The 16,684-nt window shown below is 38.0% G+C and overlaps 1 protein-coding gene across 10 annotated transcripts in view; it reads left to right on the top strand.

Annotated features, from left to right (window-relative positions):
- The first annotated feature begins 587 nt into the window (after positions 1–587).
- celf6 (CUGBP Elav-like family member 6) overlaps positions 588–16,684 on the top strand; it is a 154,218-nt gene continuing 138,121 nt past the window's right edge. For 3 of the 10 annotated variants that reach the window (XM_040012129.1, XM_040012130.1, XM_040012135.1), the window contains exons 1-2: positions 588–951; positions 11,807–11,889. In XM_040012129.1, coding sequence (XP_039868063.1) covers positions 702–951; positions 11,807–11,889 — 333 coding nt within the window. In that variant the 5' untranslated portion in view covers positions 588–701. The remainder of the gene's footprint in view (positions 952–11,806; positions 11,890–16,684) is intronic. The other 7 variants (XM_040012136.1, XM_040012134.1, XM_040012132.1 and 4 more) reach the window with 4 other exon arrangements.

The following is a 16,684-nucleotide window of genomic DNA, read 5'->3' as shown; positions in this document are numbered from 1 at the left end:
TTGGTTCTCTTAACATTTAAGTCATTAAAAGCAATTTAGATTTTGATTGATTTCTATTATTAATAAATTACGAACTAGAGATGAACTAAAACTAGTTGAAAATCAGGTCAATATTTTTCCACCAAAAGGAGCATCAAATTTTGCTCTCCGAGACAAACTTAAACCACCGCAGATAAGCTGGGGAAGAAGCACTAATGTTGAATTTGCATCATTTAAATGTCCCAACCTTTACACTCTACCCAAATGTTTGAGTTCTTACTCTGCCCTGTGGGGTCCTTAGTCAACCTCCTCTCCCATTCGCCTTGGTCGAACTCATTATGCAAATCAGATGGTGGGCGTGGTGTATTCATAAGAGTACGAGCTGACGTCACGGGACAGAGTGGCAGCTTGGGGGTGGCGGTGGTGATGGAGTGTGAGTGTGTGTGTGGGGGGGGCGGAAAAAATAAAAACTCATAAAGAATAATAAAAATAAATAAATAAATAATACTGATTCCAAACAAAGCGGCTTAGCCTGTAAAGGAAGGACAGGAGAGGGTAGGGAGGGAGAACCGGAGGAGGAGTGGGGAGACAGGAAGATATAACGGAGGGGGGGAGTGTGCAATGTGCAGTTGACTACACAGAGAGAGGGAGAAGGCGAGAGAGAGAGAGAGAGAGAGAGAGAGAGAGAGAGAGAGAGCAGCCCGCCGGCCCATTGAGGAAAGATGGCTACAGTCACTGCAAACGGAGTGCAGCAAGAGAATGGATTCAGCACCACGAACAGCGCCGGCAGGATGAACGGGCTTACCATCGGCCAGAACACCATTCCAATGAAGGACCACGACGCCATCAAGCTTTTCATCGGGCAGATTCCCAGAAACCTGGAGGAAAAAGACCTGAAACCCCTGTTTGAGGAATTCGGAAAGATATACGAACTCACTGTTCTGAAAGACAGGTTTACGGGAATGCATAAAGGTTGGTTGTTTTGACTACTTTTATGATGCTTTAGGGATTGAGAAAAGGTTTACGCAAAGTAGTGACAAAGAACGTCCCGGATCAGTTCTGGGGCAGAGGGCATGAAAAGTGTGTTAATTTGCAGATGTTTGGGACAGTGTGGGAGCCCCGTAGTGGCTTCGAAAGCACACACGCACACGCAGAGGCACACACACAAATACGTCTGAGGCGTGAGAGGGGGAACACGTGGAAGTGAACGGCTTGGAAGTGCAGGGTTAATTGTTACCGCTACCAGACAATCCACGTGAATACTACAGCTGAAAATGCCTTTGTGTGTTTACATTTACTATCATGTGCTCAGCATCCCCGTTAAGGCCAGTTAAGGGGGCGGGACACGGGACAGGCAGCTGTGCAGGCGCATAAATTCCATTTTAAAAATCCATCACATTTGCTGTATATTATCAGCGAGAAGTAAATACTTTCCGGGGAGCTGAAAATGTAAGCCATTATCAGACAATCAAAATCGGCGATTAACGTGGTGCTGACAAGCTGCTTTGACCTTTCAGCGGGCTGATATGTTTTCTACTTTTCGGACGTCATTAGCTGTGGAAAATACTACTTACATGGCAGCTGTATTGTAACGGGGCTCCGTGGGCGGGTTGCAGTCAGGAAGTACAAAGCAGGATGATAGTAGAGGCTCGGCTCCAGCACACATTGCATTCTCGCTTGCTCTTTTCACCCCCGAACCCTTATTGTCCAAAACGAGCGGGATCTGTGTACACTTAGTAATTAGTCAGACACGTAACGGATAATCACGGATCGATCGGTTCTAATTACAGTGATAGTAATGAATGCCAGTGTGCAATTTGGCTTTGTATTTCTAGACAAGCTTAAATTATTTTTTCTTCTTTTTTAAGTCCACAATTCAAAGTTTAAGTCTTGTTCAACTTATTCCTTCCTGTACTGTTGCTATAAAATTTTGTCATTAACTTAATGTGATTGCAACAATTTCAAAACATTTTATTAAAATTTAAATTTTGATCATTATCATATATTTAAAGTCTTTTATTATACATTATTTTCTCAGTTAGTAATCTATTTAAGAAGCTACAATAAAAAATGTATAACTTTTTATCTTTATTGTGAGACTACTTGCACTACTGCTACTACTATTACTATTATTGTTATTATTATTCATATTACGTACTTATTAAGTTTATTTGGTAGGATTATTATTACTTATATAAATATAACCAGAAATCAGTTTATCTTTAAGTTAAAGAGCACTGTATTGAGAAACAATTTATATACATACATATAGTTTTGGATTATGCTTTAATTATCTCTTTTGCTCTCTTTCTCATACACACACGCACACACACATGCACGTGTGCACACAGACAGACACTTGCATTGAGACAGCACACAGGCAAATAACACACATTCACATATTCACCACTGGTGCTGAATTCACATACAATTCACTCTCAAAAAATAATTCACCAGGCGGGCAAATTATGTATGATATGTAATTCAGTGGCAGTAGTTCATGATCTTATTGATTAGACTGGTCAGGCGCTCTAGTGGGAGAAATGAGCGAAGGCTCACCATTACTTTCTTGTGTGTGCAGCCCTGAGGATCTCCATGCACCACCTGTTTCTCCAGCCATCAGCTGCTGGTGTTCAACCTGCTTCTTGTCTTTCTGGTTTTCCTCTTTGGAGTCTGATGATCGATTAAAACAATATTTCTGATATCCGTGTTGTTTACGCCTGTCCTCAACCATCCCTGAATGTCAACACTCTGGAGGATAGTTGCCTCGGGAAGGATAATCCTGTTCCAAAGCTGTATGCCTGTTCAAATCATCCTCCACCAAGGCCACTCTGATGTTCGCATTATGCCCACTTCATCCCGCGTGACATTCAAAGTCACTTTGGGAGCACAGGCGTGCACTTTTAATAAGATTTTACCAATGCATTATATGGATGAGTTTTTCTTATTGGCCACTCATCTAAACCATGCTCATGTGCCCTGCTGTGCCAATGTGTGACATCTCTAGACTGAAGCAAGAAAGTACAAGAGTGAGAAAATGGGATTAGTGACATTAACAAAACAAAGTAGATATAGTGTAAAATCAGCTGTGTCACTCAAGGAGAAAAGAGTAAACTACAAACAGACTGATCATTCTGACACTGGAAGCTTTTGTAGGGGAACCGAAGGTAAAATGAATTACTTAACTTTGAAAGAAGGGCTACAGGTTTTCCAAGACAAAGTGTCCTATAAACAACACAGTGAACAAGACATGTTTAACTTAAGTCTGTCATTAATTAAGTTCCATGTTTTAAATGAATTGAATTATAAATTAATTGTTATGTATCAAATAAAAAAATAGGTAAAAAACAAACAAACAAAACAACAACAACAACAAAAAAAGAATTTGAAATTAAAATTATAGAAAGAAAGAAAAACAGTTTTACTGCAATTATTCCATTTTTACCTGCCAAAATAAAAGGTGACATGCGATTGATCCAAACACCATCACATTGTTATTATATATTTTATATGTACTGTTGTACAGTATGTCTAGTTGATCTTTTCTGTATTTAAAACATTTAAAACAAGTTAGGAGTCATGCAAGGAGTAATACATGCACAAAGAATAATCACCTTATTCTACAGCTCCGGTAAGCTCTGTGGATCCCTGTAAAAGATTTTAGGATTGACTCTTTTATTTTTGGGGGGGTTTCAAATTTACTGTTTTGCTTCACTGTTGCTGTTGTTCTCATGTTGATTTTGACTGAAGTTTGTTTGTTTTTTTAAAGTTTTTTTTAAAGTAGAATCATTTTGAAAATGCAACACTAATAAGTTCCCATTTATCAGGCTCAGAGAAAAATAAGATCAAATGAAAGCTAATGCTCTTAGTCTGCTGCATAGATCTATAAACAAAACAAAACAAAACAAAACAAACAAACCAACAAAACTGTTATCAAGTTATACCAAGAGTCTCAAATCAACTTAAAGTCAAATAATATGTCTTATCCTGTTCACAGGTTTGTTTTTCACTGCTGACAGTGTCAGATAAATAAGTAACTAAATAAATAAATGCAGGTTTAATGAAGGTCTCTAAACAGTGCAATGCAGTTTGGTGGTCTAGCAGTGCAAATTCTGTAATATAACGTATTTGTCCAAAACACTGACTGGCCAAAATACATCTAGTATGTAAGTTTTATAAGTATGGACTCATCTGGGATGTCATTTGAGAAATAATTGGTAGATGTTAGACTCACATGAATCCCAGACTCACTGCTATCCAGTAGAAATCCCTGAGGTAATCTTTATCTACTACAGTCCACAATAGATAGTTTTATTTATGCCTGTTGATTGTCTGCTGATATAGATGGTATTAATCAATATAGATAAGTGTTGTTGCTGTGTAACCATTGTCAACGCTGTAGCTTGAGTCGTTTACTTGGCTCTATACAATATAATATTTTGCTGTAATCTTTAGTGCACAGTATGTGCACTCAGTTACCACTTTAGAGAACATCGAGATTAGGCTAATGTGACATAATACAATACTCATGCAACAGTTTTATCTGCATAGTTTCAATATTCAATTTTTGTTTTGTGTTCATTTTGAAGACTGCAGTTGGGGCATTGAATTTAATTTAATAATTCAACAATTCCTTTATTTATTTAATGTGGAGACATGTTGATATTATTTTGACCACCCTGTTTCAATCTGTGCAGCTAAGCTAAATTAAAACAAAGAAACACCTTTTTTATTGAATTAAATACAGTTTAACAACAAAAAACTTAAAGTGCAAAAAGTATTATAAAGCTGAAGCAACACCTACTTGTGCCTAATAAGGCAGCTGCGTGCATATTACACAGGGGTTTATAAAGCAGCTTACAGGCTTCGTTCACAACAATGCACAACATGCCAATGTATAGTGGCAGTCTTTTATGTCAGAGGCCCGGAAGGCTCTCAATATTGTAACATCATCAGAAATTCAATCAACTTTCTTTTTCCCCCACAACATAAACATTTTTCACAGCACGGTATCAGAGAACCAGAGGATGTTATAAAAACTCTGCCTCCATGACACCTGAAAACATTATTATTATTTTTGCAATATGCAATACATTTAATTTAACTTTTAGTTTGAAATTCCTCTTCATGTCTAATTCGTGGGTGAGAAAGATTTGACTTGCTACAGATATATGATGCATATAACTGTTGGCGTCAATCAGTAAAACATGCCTAATGGATGATTTGCAGCACTGCCTTTTTTCACAGCTCGAGGCCTATGACAAAAAAATTGCACCATAATTATGGATTTAAGAACTGATCAAAATATGTCAGATTAGCTCATGACTAATTCATGTGGATTGCAATGCAACAATTTGAACAGATGTTATGTGCTTTCTTACTTTGAGCGTTTAGGGTATCTCCAGGGACTTAAATATCCTGGTAATTTTCTGTTTTGTGATTTCCTGTACAGTTGGGTAGAGGAGTGTAACCGAATGGTTAGTCTGTTCAGAGAACATTTTTTTTCATCTCTTAACAGATAATTATATCCAGCCTTATAGCTGCTAGAGACTGTTGCCTTTAATGCCGATTTGATAGTTTGTGTGTCGTCAGGGAGCTGTATACAGTGCGTGGGATGACTTGACACTATTTGCGGGCATGGTGATCACCAGTGTGTAGTGCAGCCAGGTCGTGCTGTTTAACATCCATCATTTCGCTGAGCACTACATTATCATAATACTTAGTGTCAGTGCCAGAATGCATGCATTGTTCAGACATGCTGAATGTTAGTGGGGGGCAAATCTTTTGCTTGAGTAGCGTTATTTATCAATCCGTCTCTGATGCTGAGAGGAGAGACTCTGAGGTGCACCACACAGCCAGGAAGAAGAGATACAAAGAGTTGTTAAATATCCTCATCCATTTTCCTCTCCTCGGTAGGTCCATGCAGTGAAATTAGCTATAAATAGCCTGCCAAATTGACATAAAAAAGCTTTTTAGGCGTTGAAATAACCAAAAGTAAACTACAGTGGGGCAGTAATATCTAATTGCACAATACTCCTAGAGTTCAAGAAATCCTTTTCAGCTCAGAGACAGATTGGTGGCTTTGTGTCAATTAAGTCCTTCAGACTTCTAGTAATGGCCACTGAGCTACAGAGCCATACACGTATGGGATTTTATCTACAGTAGGAGTGTTGTAGAGCAAGTGTTGGACAGTGATAGACAGTTTGTGTAAGCTGAGTGACAGGTAAAGCTTAAGTCTACAGATGACCTCTTTGATCATTAGAAAAGGGGCTGTATGTGAACCAGACAGCTAACGGCTCTGAAGAGCCAGCTCTGAATGTAGATGGATGGAACAACGGAAAGATGGAAAAATGCTCTCCAGGTAACAGTATGTTTAACACAGACACAGGAAGTGGATGAATCCTCACATCATATTTGTCTCAGTACTCACCAGAGGGTCATGCTGTCACATTCGGCAGCATTCAGTTGTTTCACTATATTATTTTATTTTATTTCTTTGCACCGAGATCTTGTTGGGAATTAATTTGCATTCTTTTTCCAGTTTAATGATTATTGCTGGATGAGACATATGTGAGGAGCAAATTGCTGATGATTCATAAATTCACAGCTAATGAATTGAAAATTTATACAAATTTGTTCTGGAGTTATTTCAATTACAGGTACCTGATGCCTTAAAAAAAATCACAATTCACTCTTATGCCTCAATGCATGCAGTTGTTCACACATACTAATTTCCATTTTAAAACAAATTGTTAGAAAAAAGCATTACAGGGGGAAAAGTTCTTTAAGTAATTACCCAAAACGTGCCTTGCAAAAGAAAAGACTCATTTCATATTCTCTGCTTTCTCTTTGAACCACTTTTCAGGGTTTACTTTTCCATTTGCCTTAAATACAATCGGTTGAACTTTTGTCCCTAACTGAAAATGTAGTGTGGTAAATTGTGTTTGATTACCCAACTATTATTTTCACCCCACTTAACCTGCTCATCACAGAAAGTCACAAGTTCTTTTGCTGAACCATCGCCAGTGCTTACCCTTAATCTTTGAACATTGTACATGTTCTCATCTTCTTTTTCACATTGAATCCCAGTAAGTTACTGCATTTTTCTAATTGCTGGTCATTATTTAGTTAAGTCAAACTTCTAATGTGTTAATTTAAATGTTAGTGGATGTACTTGATAAAACAGAAACATCTTAAACATGACAACAACAAAAAAACCCCAACATGATGCACAGAGCAATTGTGCTTTATCTGTTTTTTAATAACATGTAGTATACATTACTGCCAAATCCTTAAACCTTGCTCTGTTTTCTTACATAATTCAAAACAACATGTATTCATTTGGTGTAAATGTGATGTTTTTTTGTAATATTTTGTATATATGTAATAAATTTGCGCCTTCTGCTGCATATTCAGTAAAAGTCGTTTGTTTTTCAAGTCATTTTACATCATTGAATATAATACCAATGGGCGGTGATATTTATATGTAATCCCATGCCAATTACCTACTTTAGATTTTTAAGATGACAGGCCTAACCTGCTACCAGCTGTTGGATCATTGTTACCTCCTCTCTATCATTCATGTTCTCCAAGCAGAATGCTCATCTGTTCCACAACTGGATTTCCCACTCACTGAATCCTTTGGGCTACAGATGTTCCCTGAGCCAAAATTGTTGGGTATAAAGCTTTCCCAAAGTCTTGCAGATATTCAACAGCTGTCAGGAATCTGAGACAGATACACATTTTGAATGGATATTAAAGGCTACACTGCATAAGAAGCCCACTTTAATATGTTATTTAAACTAACAGTATCAAATGCATTTTTTTCTAAGGGTACCTGCATGACAAAGTAGCATTACTACTAGGGTGCAACCGTTCGATACAGTGGTTTCGGTTCGGTACGCATATGTATCGAACAATACAACATTTTTTATTTATTTTATCAACTTTTCTTCTGACAATGCTGTCTGTGTTGAGCGCTCAGTGGATCTGCGTTCGACTATTCCGCTTAGGCTGCACTGTGGAGTGCAGATCCACTGAGCGCAGAGCAAGCTAGCAAGACAGAAGCTAAGCTCGTTGCAACATGGCAACTGCCTCAACGTAACCCAAAATTGAACCTCCCCCACCCTCATTCAGATCTGGCGTTTGGAACTATCTTGGTTTTCATGTGAAGTATGACCCTGAAGGTAAGCGCATCATGGACAAAAGTAAAATAGTGTGTCGGATGTGCAACGCAATGCTCAATTTGTGGGAACTAGTGCGTTAGCGCAGTTAGCTTGTGTTGACGCTGTCCAGCCCCAAGCACGGGGCCATCCGTGGTAACTCGTTAATGGAGATTTGCCGCGTTATGGCGTTAATGTCATTTTAACGAGATTAACGCTGACAGCACTAGTGGGAACACAACGAATATGACTGCACATTCACGCTGACATCATCCTAGTGCAAAGACAAGTGGAAGCAGACAAAAACAACAAGCACGCATGCAACAAACTTTACCTGAGTCATTTAGACATCCGTTAGCACATGATTCTCCTTATGGGGACCTGATATGTTTAATATGCTGCTGAGAGCATACCCCAGAAGAAGCGTATAGTATAGCTTTTACTTTGGAAAGAGCCATTTCTCTGTAATAAACTCTCTTTGAGTGATTTCTCGATCAGATAGATTTATTTTTTTTATTTTGTTGTTTCAGCAACATTAAATTTAAAAACTGTACTTTTGAGTTAAAATATATATTTATAATTTTAATAAATGATAAATTAAAAAGGCATGAACATTTTTTGTATTGAAAAAATATCGAACCGTGACACCAAAGTATCAAACCGAACCGTGAATTTTGTGTATTGTTGCACCCCTAATTACTACAGGTGTACTAGTAAAGTTCCACATTTTAAATTTTATTTCAGTAAAGCAACAACAATATAATATAACTACACAATTACTTAAACAATAGCATTAATATGATTGTTATTTAGATTTAAATGCATTATTTTTCCATATATATTATGTAATATTTATTAAGTATTAATACTGCGGGAAAGCCTCAAATGATACTCAATAATATATGATCAATATTAATGCACTGATACATTAACGTGTAGACATTTAATATTAATGTAATCAGTGTTAGCATTCTGATATTGCACCTTAATTAATATATGAATTTATTATAATCATTATAAAAGATAATAAAGACATGAAGAGAACAATGCTGTGTTATAGAGATATTTTGCAAAATAAATGTTGTGACGTAAACCAAAAACATTTTCCAGAAACTGTAATGATTTCTATACTATCTTATAACAAAAAACAACCAAAGTACAAAACTGAAGTAGCCACTTGGATGAGTGACAAAATGTTCCTCCCACTAAAAACGCTACTTCCAGATGAACAGAATCAGCTTTTTGGAAACTTTTTGGGAACCAAAGTATAACAAAGTCATTTCTATTAAATTGCATTTAATAACAGCACGTGTATACATTTACTTAGTTATTAACATATGCTGAAGTGTGGAGTTAAGCTATTTCACACAAAGCTAAACAATAAGTAAATTAAATGTCTGTTAAAATGTTGACATTAAAAGACTTTAGTTATACATTTTTACAGCTGCATCACTGATTCACTGATTTGTGGGGATATAACATCAAGATAAAAATTATGCCATTCTCCTGAAAAAATGTGCACTAAAAACTACGTCAAAGATGGCATGGCACCGATAGAAGAATATCAGCACGAGCCTGCAAGTCCCATAAGCCTTTGCCAGGACGTTCCCCCCAGGAGTCCTCAACTCATGTTCCACAGTTTTGTAATGCCATAAAGGATGAAGAGTGTTTCCCCAGGCTCCCAAACTTTTCTGCTTTGCTGTGTGGCATGCTGTTTCATCAGTGTCGTTTAGGTGATTTTTCCTCTTGAGTAACCACCTAGTTGTGGAGGTGGGTGAAGGTTGTCGTGAAAGGGAGCTCTCTTGGCTGGGTGCCAGAGTGTGTTTCTGGCTTTTGGGGATGATGGGTGCTAGGCATGCCGGGTATCATCTGTATGTGTAGGTGTGTGTGTGTGTGTGTGTGTGTGAGTGAGTGTATGTATGTGTGTGTCTTCTCCCATGGGGATCCTTGGCAGTAGGTGTGACATGTAGTAATGAGAAATTATGCTGCACAGTGCAAAACCTCTTCTGAACGGGGGTCACCCATTGTCAGCTCTGCCAAGCGCGTAACAGAGCAACAACTTACCCTTTAATGAAAGCTGTCACATTTTTTAGGAGACTTACTTACTAGTTACTATTTATTTATATTCTGTTTTCCTGAATTTTCTGACTCAAAAGTATCCACAAATATGTGTTACAGTTCCAGCTCATTGTCAGAGTTTTATAATCACTTGTCACCTTAATTGTACGGGCACTGTTGGGCACTTCAGTAGCTATGAAAGTGGTCATTTATTATTAGAAAGCATTACTTCTATGCAATTGTTTTTTTTTTACTTTGCACATTACACATGCACATTAACAGTGTTGCCGTTTTGTTTTGCTTAGTCCAGTGTACTTTGTCATTATTAACATGGGGCAATAATGGATGAATTAGATGAAAACACTAAAAAAACACAAGCCACGTGGCAGACATTCTATTGACATAAACATTGATAACATAAGTTCACTAAATCTAATCTAAAGGGGTTGTCACATAAAAAAGTAAAGTTTTAATCTTCTCAGCATTTAATGAGTCCAAGGATATAGAACTGCTTAATTTAGAGTGCTACATTTTAACTGTCAGGATATATGAATTCTATTTTAATATAATAACACATTAAGTCTTATATTAGGTGTCATATTTTTGCCATATATTCAATGAAACTACTCCTGCGAATTTTTTAATTATTTATAACATTTACACACTGAAACTCAGGCGCTACGCTGGTGTCACCTGTTCACAACGCGACTACAGTTGAGTTATCCAATTAAAAGCTGATCTGTATTTAAGTTGCATTTTGTAACAAATCTCTGTTCACTTTTTGTATGCAAAGCATTTTTTCTGCTCACCTTGAATGACTTTATATAAGTCAAGTGTTCTCCTTTCAGAGGTGTACTGTACTATGAAACAACTGTCATTCCTATTTGTAAAGTCAACACTGAAAACTTTGAAAAGTATTCACAAGAACAAAGAAGAGAATCAAGGAAAGGTGACTCTCCAGATTTTGTTTGCATACAGCTGAAGTGCTCGCTCAATTTTGTCCTCTCTCGGCTCTCTGCTGTACTTGTGTGTCTACCTCAACTCCACGCTTAGTGAAACAAACTCATCAAACTCCAGCTTTGGTTCATCCATATCACAGACAAAGAGAGAAAAGAGAGTGACAAAGTCGGTGATATATCCTGGTCACTATGTTATTTTCAGTTGAACCCTCACACTCTGGAAGCTGTTACTGGTTGGGTACTGAACCAGCACATTTGTAAAAGGGCAAAAGAATGAAACTGGGTCTCTACAGACAAATGCGTTACCAATCTCTTCTAGGGTGTTTTAAGTGATGAATGAGATGGATTTCTTTTGTAGTTTATGCATTTAATCATAGATGAATATTATTTAATGTAATATATAGCAATATAATCAAATGTTTGACATGCACAAAAAGTTTAAATCACCACAATGACATATGATTTTAGCTTTTAGTTTGTGTTTTGATCTCTCATGACAGTTAAGTACAATAAAAAAACATAACTTGCAATTACATGTGCACTTTAAATCTGAAAACTCTCTGTTACCTTAATTCCCCCCTTCCTTTCATTAAACATTAACAGTGGTGTGTAATAAGCTTTTCTTTCTCCTGTCTCCTGATACTGCAGGATGTGCCTTTCTAACATACTGTGCCAGAGAGTCAGCACTGAAGGCCCAGAGCGCCCTCCATGAACAGAAGACTCTGCCAGGGGTAAGTGCCCCCAATCTGCCCTCTGTCATAGGCTAAAGCCCTTGGGGCAGCCAGCCTGGCATGGGAACCTGCATTAACATAGGAATTATATCACACACACACACCACCAGAGTAAGGCACATGGGGACAGAGTATACATTAAGACACAGAGACACACACAGATATGGAAAACAGATGAAGGGAGTCGCTCATACTTTCTCAGACTCCCTCTTAGGCTCTGTTTCTCGCTCATTCTAACACTCATTCTTTTTTGCTTAATTACACACGCAAACTTGCACAGACATACTAAAAGAGTGTGAGTGGCCTATCTCACCTTGCAGTGTCTTATTACACTAATCACCCCGCCGGAGATATTTGATAAGCGCTTCTTCATACCAGCCCGTGCCGTCCTTCTCTTGTCCTCTCACAATATGGCTGCCACAGACAATAATTGCCTTGAGGAATCCCACTCTCATTATCACATATAATCAAACAGTAAGTATAAACAATCATTTTTATCATGTATATCACCATCTGGTGTTTTTGTTTTAATTCTCCTCACATTTTTTTTTCACTGTTTGCCTTTGGCGGGCAGGTAACTTTTTCAATTAAAATAATGGGCTCTTCAAACGACACAGGTAAACGGTACCCAGTAGTGGGCTCTTAAGCCTACCCAGGAGGAGACCCTCAATCTGGGATGAGTGTGAGCTTGTGGTGTCTTTCTTTATTTGATGCGTGCAAGGGGACTTTGACTCACACATCAGGGGAATTATCAAGGTGTGACTGAATTATGCTTGCGTGTTCCTAAGAAGAAGACTCCCCCCCCCCTCATTTACTTTCAACACTAAAATGTCCTCCCAGGTTGGGGCTTTAATCAGAGCCCAAGGATTGTCGTCTCAATCTCTAGGGAGAAAAAGAGGTAAAGAGACACTATAGGAGATGACACAATAAGGAGAGGTGGAAGAAAGTAAGCAAAATGAATGGTTTATCAAGTTGGGGGAAGCGGTAGTTGTAGCGTTTGGGTCAGGCTTGCAATGGTTTAACTCTGTTGGGTTAACAATTTGTTTGCGCTTCACTGCATATCATAAATACCTTACTGAATGTTAGACACACTGGTATACTGTAGAGAAAGTATCCCTGGGAGACCGGGCTCCCTGGCTCCTTACCACCTCCCGCAGCTTCATAATGAGATGATTGTCATGATGGTCCTGGATAGGTGTTCTGTCTTTATTGCCCTCATGGAGGGACATTATTGTTTGTCTTCTATCTAGAAAGAGGTTAATGGCATGTTCTTTGGGGTTTGAGTAAACATTTCCCCTGTGCAGCTCACAGTGAGGGGTCAGTCCTGCAATCTCAGGCTGAGCACAGACTGCATACAGAGGACTAATAAAGACGTTCTGTCTTTTCCTCTCTCTCGCTCTCTTTCTCCCTGTCTTTGCCTCTCTCTCTCTGTGCATGTGTGTGTGTGTGTGTGTGTGTGCCCATGTGTGTATGAGACACATAAAGTGAGAGAGATATAAGGAAAGAGACAATGGTGGAAATAATAATGCAAGAGAAACAAAGACAGACAGAGGCTGGGAGAGGTGACACTTCTGGACAAGCCTCATTGTCACTGTCATGGCCTGATGGTTTGAGATGCCCAGTTGTATAATGCTGCCATTTTAGTGGCGTCTCACCACAGTGCTACAGACATGATTGCTCATTTCAGTAGTGGCTATGTTACTGTCAGGTAACGAAATGTAAATTTGTTCATATGAGACATGTGGCTTAAAAAAGGTAGCTGTGACTCAGGGTCATCTGCTGATCGGAGGCTTGATAGACTACTCAGCATGTCATGTTAAAGTGTCTTTGAGTAAAATACTGAACCCTGAGTTACCCCGAATCCATTAGAATGTGACTGTGGATGTTATATTAATAGTGCTTGGGCGAATGGGTGAATGGCTGTTGTAGTTGTAAAGCACTTTGAGTGCTCTAATAGAGTAGAAAAGCACTATATAAGAACCAGTCAATTTACTCTCTATCTCACAGGGATGGATATGGGACAAATAATATAGATATCGAAGCTTATAATTTAGTTAAATGACACTTGCAATAGGAACCACTGCATTGTTATTTTGAATTGTGACCTGACAGCCATGAACCTAATGAATTATGTTAATCTATTTTTATAGATGTGTATAGTTGGCAGTGTATAGTCTGCATTGCCAAGTCTTTGGTTGGCTTCCTTATTTAGAACTAAAAGTGAATATACTTCTCTGTAAAATTCTGCATGATTAGAAAAACACACAAATAACAAAATCAGCAAGCAAACTAAAAAACAATATTAAAAAATGAAGCCAGAACATTGTGAGCATAATTTGAGTCTTTTAGGCATCTGCATCTGTGAACCTGTGAATAGTCCCAAGTGAACAGAGCGCACAGGTCACAAGAGCTTCCCAGTTCTTAATGAGTCCTTGAGTTCTCCTTTTATTGCTTTTATTGGCTACATTATGATTTGCTCAAGGATGATTAGCTGAAAGAAAAAGAAAACAGAAAGACAACATTGACTAGGTAATGTCGCAGGCATAATTCATGAAGAAGACTGAGTAAATATTATCAATAACTGTTTTATTATAGCCGATTGCTGCAGTGGACGCTATAGACTTGGGCTGGCTTTCCCAACACGTGTTGTAAACTTAAAAGCCCATTTATTCATTTAAAGGGGTAATGGATATTTACAAAGATAACAAAATGCATACTTGTCCTAAATGCGCTGTTATCTTACCACACAACATATTTCTTTTATTTTACAAGAAAAGTCCAGATATTTTCATGCCACTACATTCTATTTTTCAGCAGGAGAAGATTATAGGTAACAGTGTGAACAGGCAGGAGGAACAGATTATATTGCATAGTATCACCACTATCACATTAAGATTAACGATGACTTTTACATTTTTCAAAAAAAAAGTTTTGTAGTGTTCACTGTACATCAGTTGCCACTGGGGAATCGGGCTCTGTCATCTATGGCTAAAGGGATCTTTGTTTATATTGTTTGATTAATTGCATGTAAAGAGCATAATGAGCTCTTGATGTCCTGTGCAACAGATCCTGCTGTTACAGTTTGTATAGTAAATGTAATCAGAGATTGAGTCTCTTGCCCTTGGTGAGCTCATTGTGCTGTTGTATTTGCACTTACATGCGGCATATTCCTCAGTATAAGGCAGGATAGTACTGAATGTAGACAGGTTAGGCTATTCCTGTGAATGATTATGTTTACATAAGTCCAGTGTTATTATCCCATTAATTCTTTGTTATCAGTTGTTATTATGCCAATGAATTATACGAGATCACCTACACCACCATCAGTCTCAACAGGCTGTTATTACCTTATGGTGGTGATGCCAAATTGTAGTGCTTTGCAGTTTTTATTTCTTTGGTTTGTTTGGTCACCAAAATCGTCTGATTAGTCTTTGGAAAAGATAGCAGTTTAAGTTTAATTTGTCACACAAAACCTTTCTCTTCACGTCTACTTGAGGCAATAAGTTAGGACAACAGATTATTAGTGAGTCTTTTAGAGGCTTTGGGTAGGCAATGCCTGTGTAAATTTTACATGCAGTTATACAAAGAAGGCCAGTGGTCATCTTTGTAATTTGGACATCTTTCTCTTAGTCATATCTATTGAAGTTAATGCAACTGAGAACGGCCATTTAATAGGGTAACAACATTTGGGATATTTCCCTTCAGATCTGATTGACTCCTAGAAGATTTCTACACTGTTAAAATATAGTTCAAGACTTTCTTTTTTTTTTTTTTTTAATCAATGCAATTTTTGTAGACAGGTAAATTGTTGATTACAGAAAAAATGCTGATGACCAAATACTTTTCTCTGATTGCCCATAAAGCTTATAGCGGCCATGATTCTGTCTTTGTTATGCATCTGGCAATAAAGGCTGCAAGGAAGTATAAATAATACTTGCAGGAGCAGAGTGTTATTTACAACTTTTTGCCAAATAGCCTTCCAACATAGTCCTACTGGAACTATGAATTTTCAAGTGAGCCTTGTGCTCTCCTTTCAGGGCAGTGCTCCTTTCACCTATAAGGCCAATTAGCTCTTAGTGTTCACATGTAACAAGCCTGCTAATTGGGTGCGGCTGAAGCCCAAATGCCAATTAAAAACTTCTAGGCAAAAAAAATATCTCTGTTTCTTGTTCATTTCACTATGCATTTTCCTATCACACTCACTACTGTTTTCCCTTTACTGTATGTGAACTTGTAGAATATATATGTATTAACTATGGGACGGTGGGGTCGGACCCCTACATAGCACTTGTTGTTTGCTTAGAATTTTCAGCTGAAGAATCCTCATTTCTTGGTTTCTGAGTGAAAGTACCAGCAGCATCAGCCTCCTGTATTGACAAGGCAACCAAGCACAACAGTGGAGAAGATATGAAAACAGTTGCAAACTCATTCAGAAGTGTTTCAATTCAAATATGAAAGGGTAAGCTTTAAGGTATCAACTTCCGCCAAAATGGAAAGATGCTTGATTTTCTTGTATTTCTTTCTCCTCCTATGCATGAAAAGTGTAGAAAATTGACTTCAGTATGTGTCACACAAAAATGGGTCAGTAGCAGATTGTGCAATACCAGTATTATGTGTCACTAAGCACACCGCCATGGGGCCATGGATCAGCGCATCCGTGTTTTTGACACACTCTCTCCCCACGTCACACCACAGACGTGCCCACCACACTAGCCGTATGTCTCTGTCTGAGTCTCAGTGCATGCTGAGAATGAGCAACTGGATTTTTTTTTTCATCCTAACAAAATCACACATA

This window comes from Simochromis diagramma, unplaced genomic scaffold (genome assembly GCF_900408965.1).
Source record: "Simochromis diagramma unplaced genomic scaffold, fSimDia1.1 OVJJ01000603.1, whole genome shotgun sequence".
Lineage (NCBI taxonomy): Eukaryota > Metazoa > Chordata > Actinopteri > Cichliformes > Cichlidae > Simochromis > Simochromis diagramma.
Note: the sequence above shows the minus strand (reverse complement) of the source record. Positions and strands in the feature narration are given on the sequence as shown.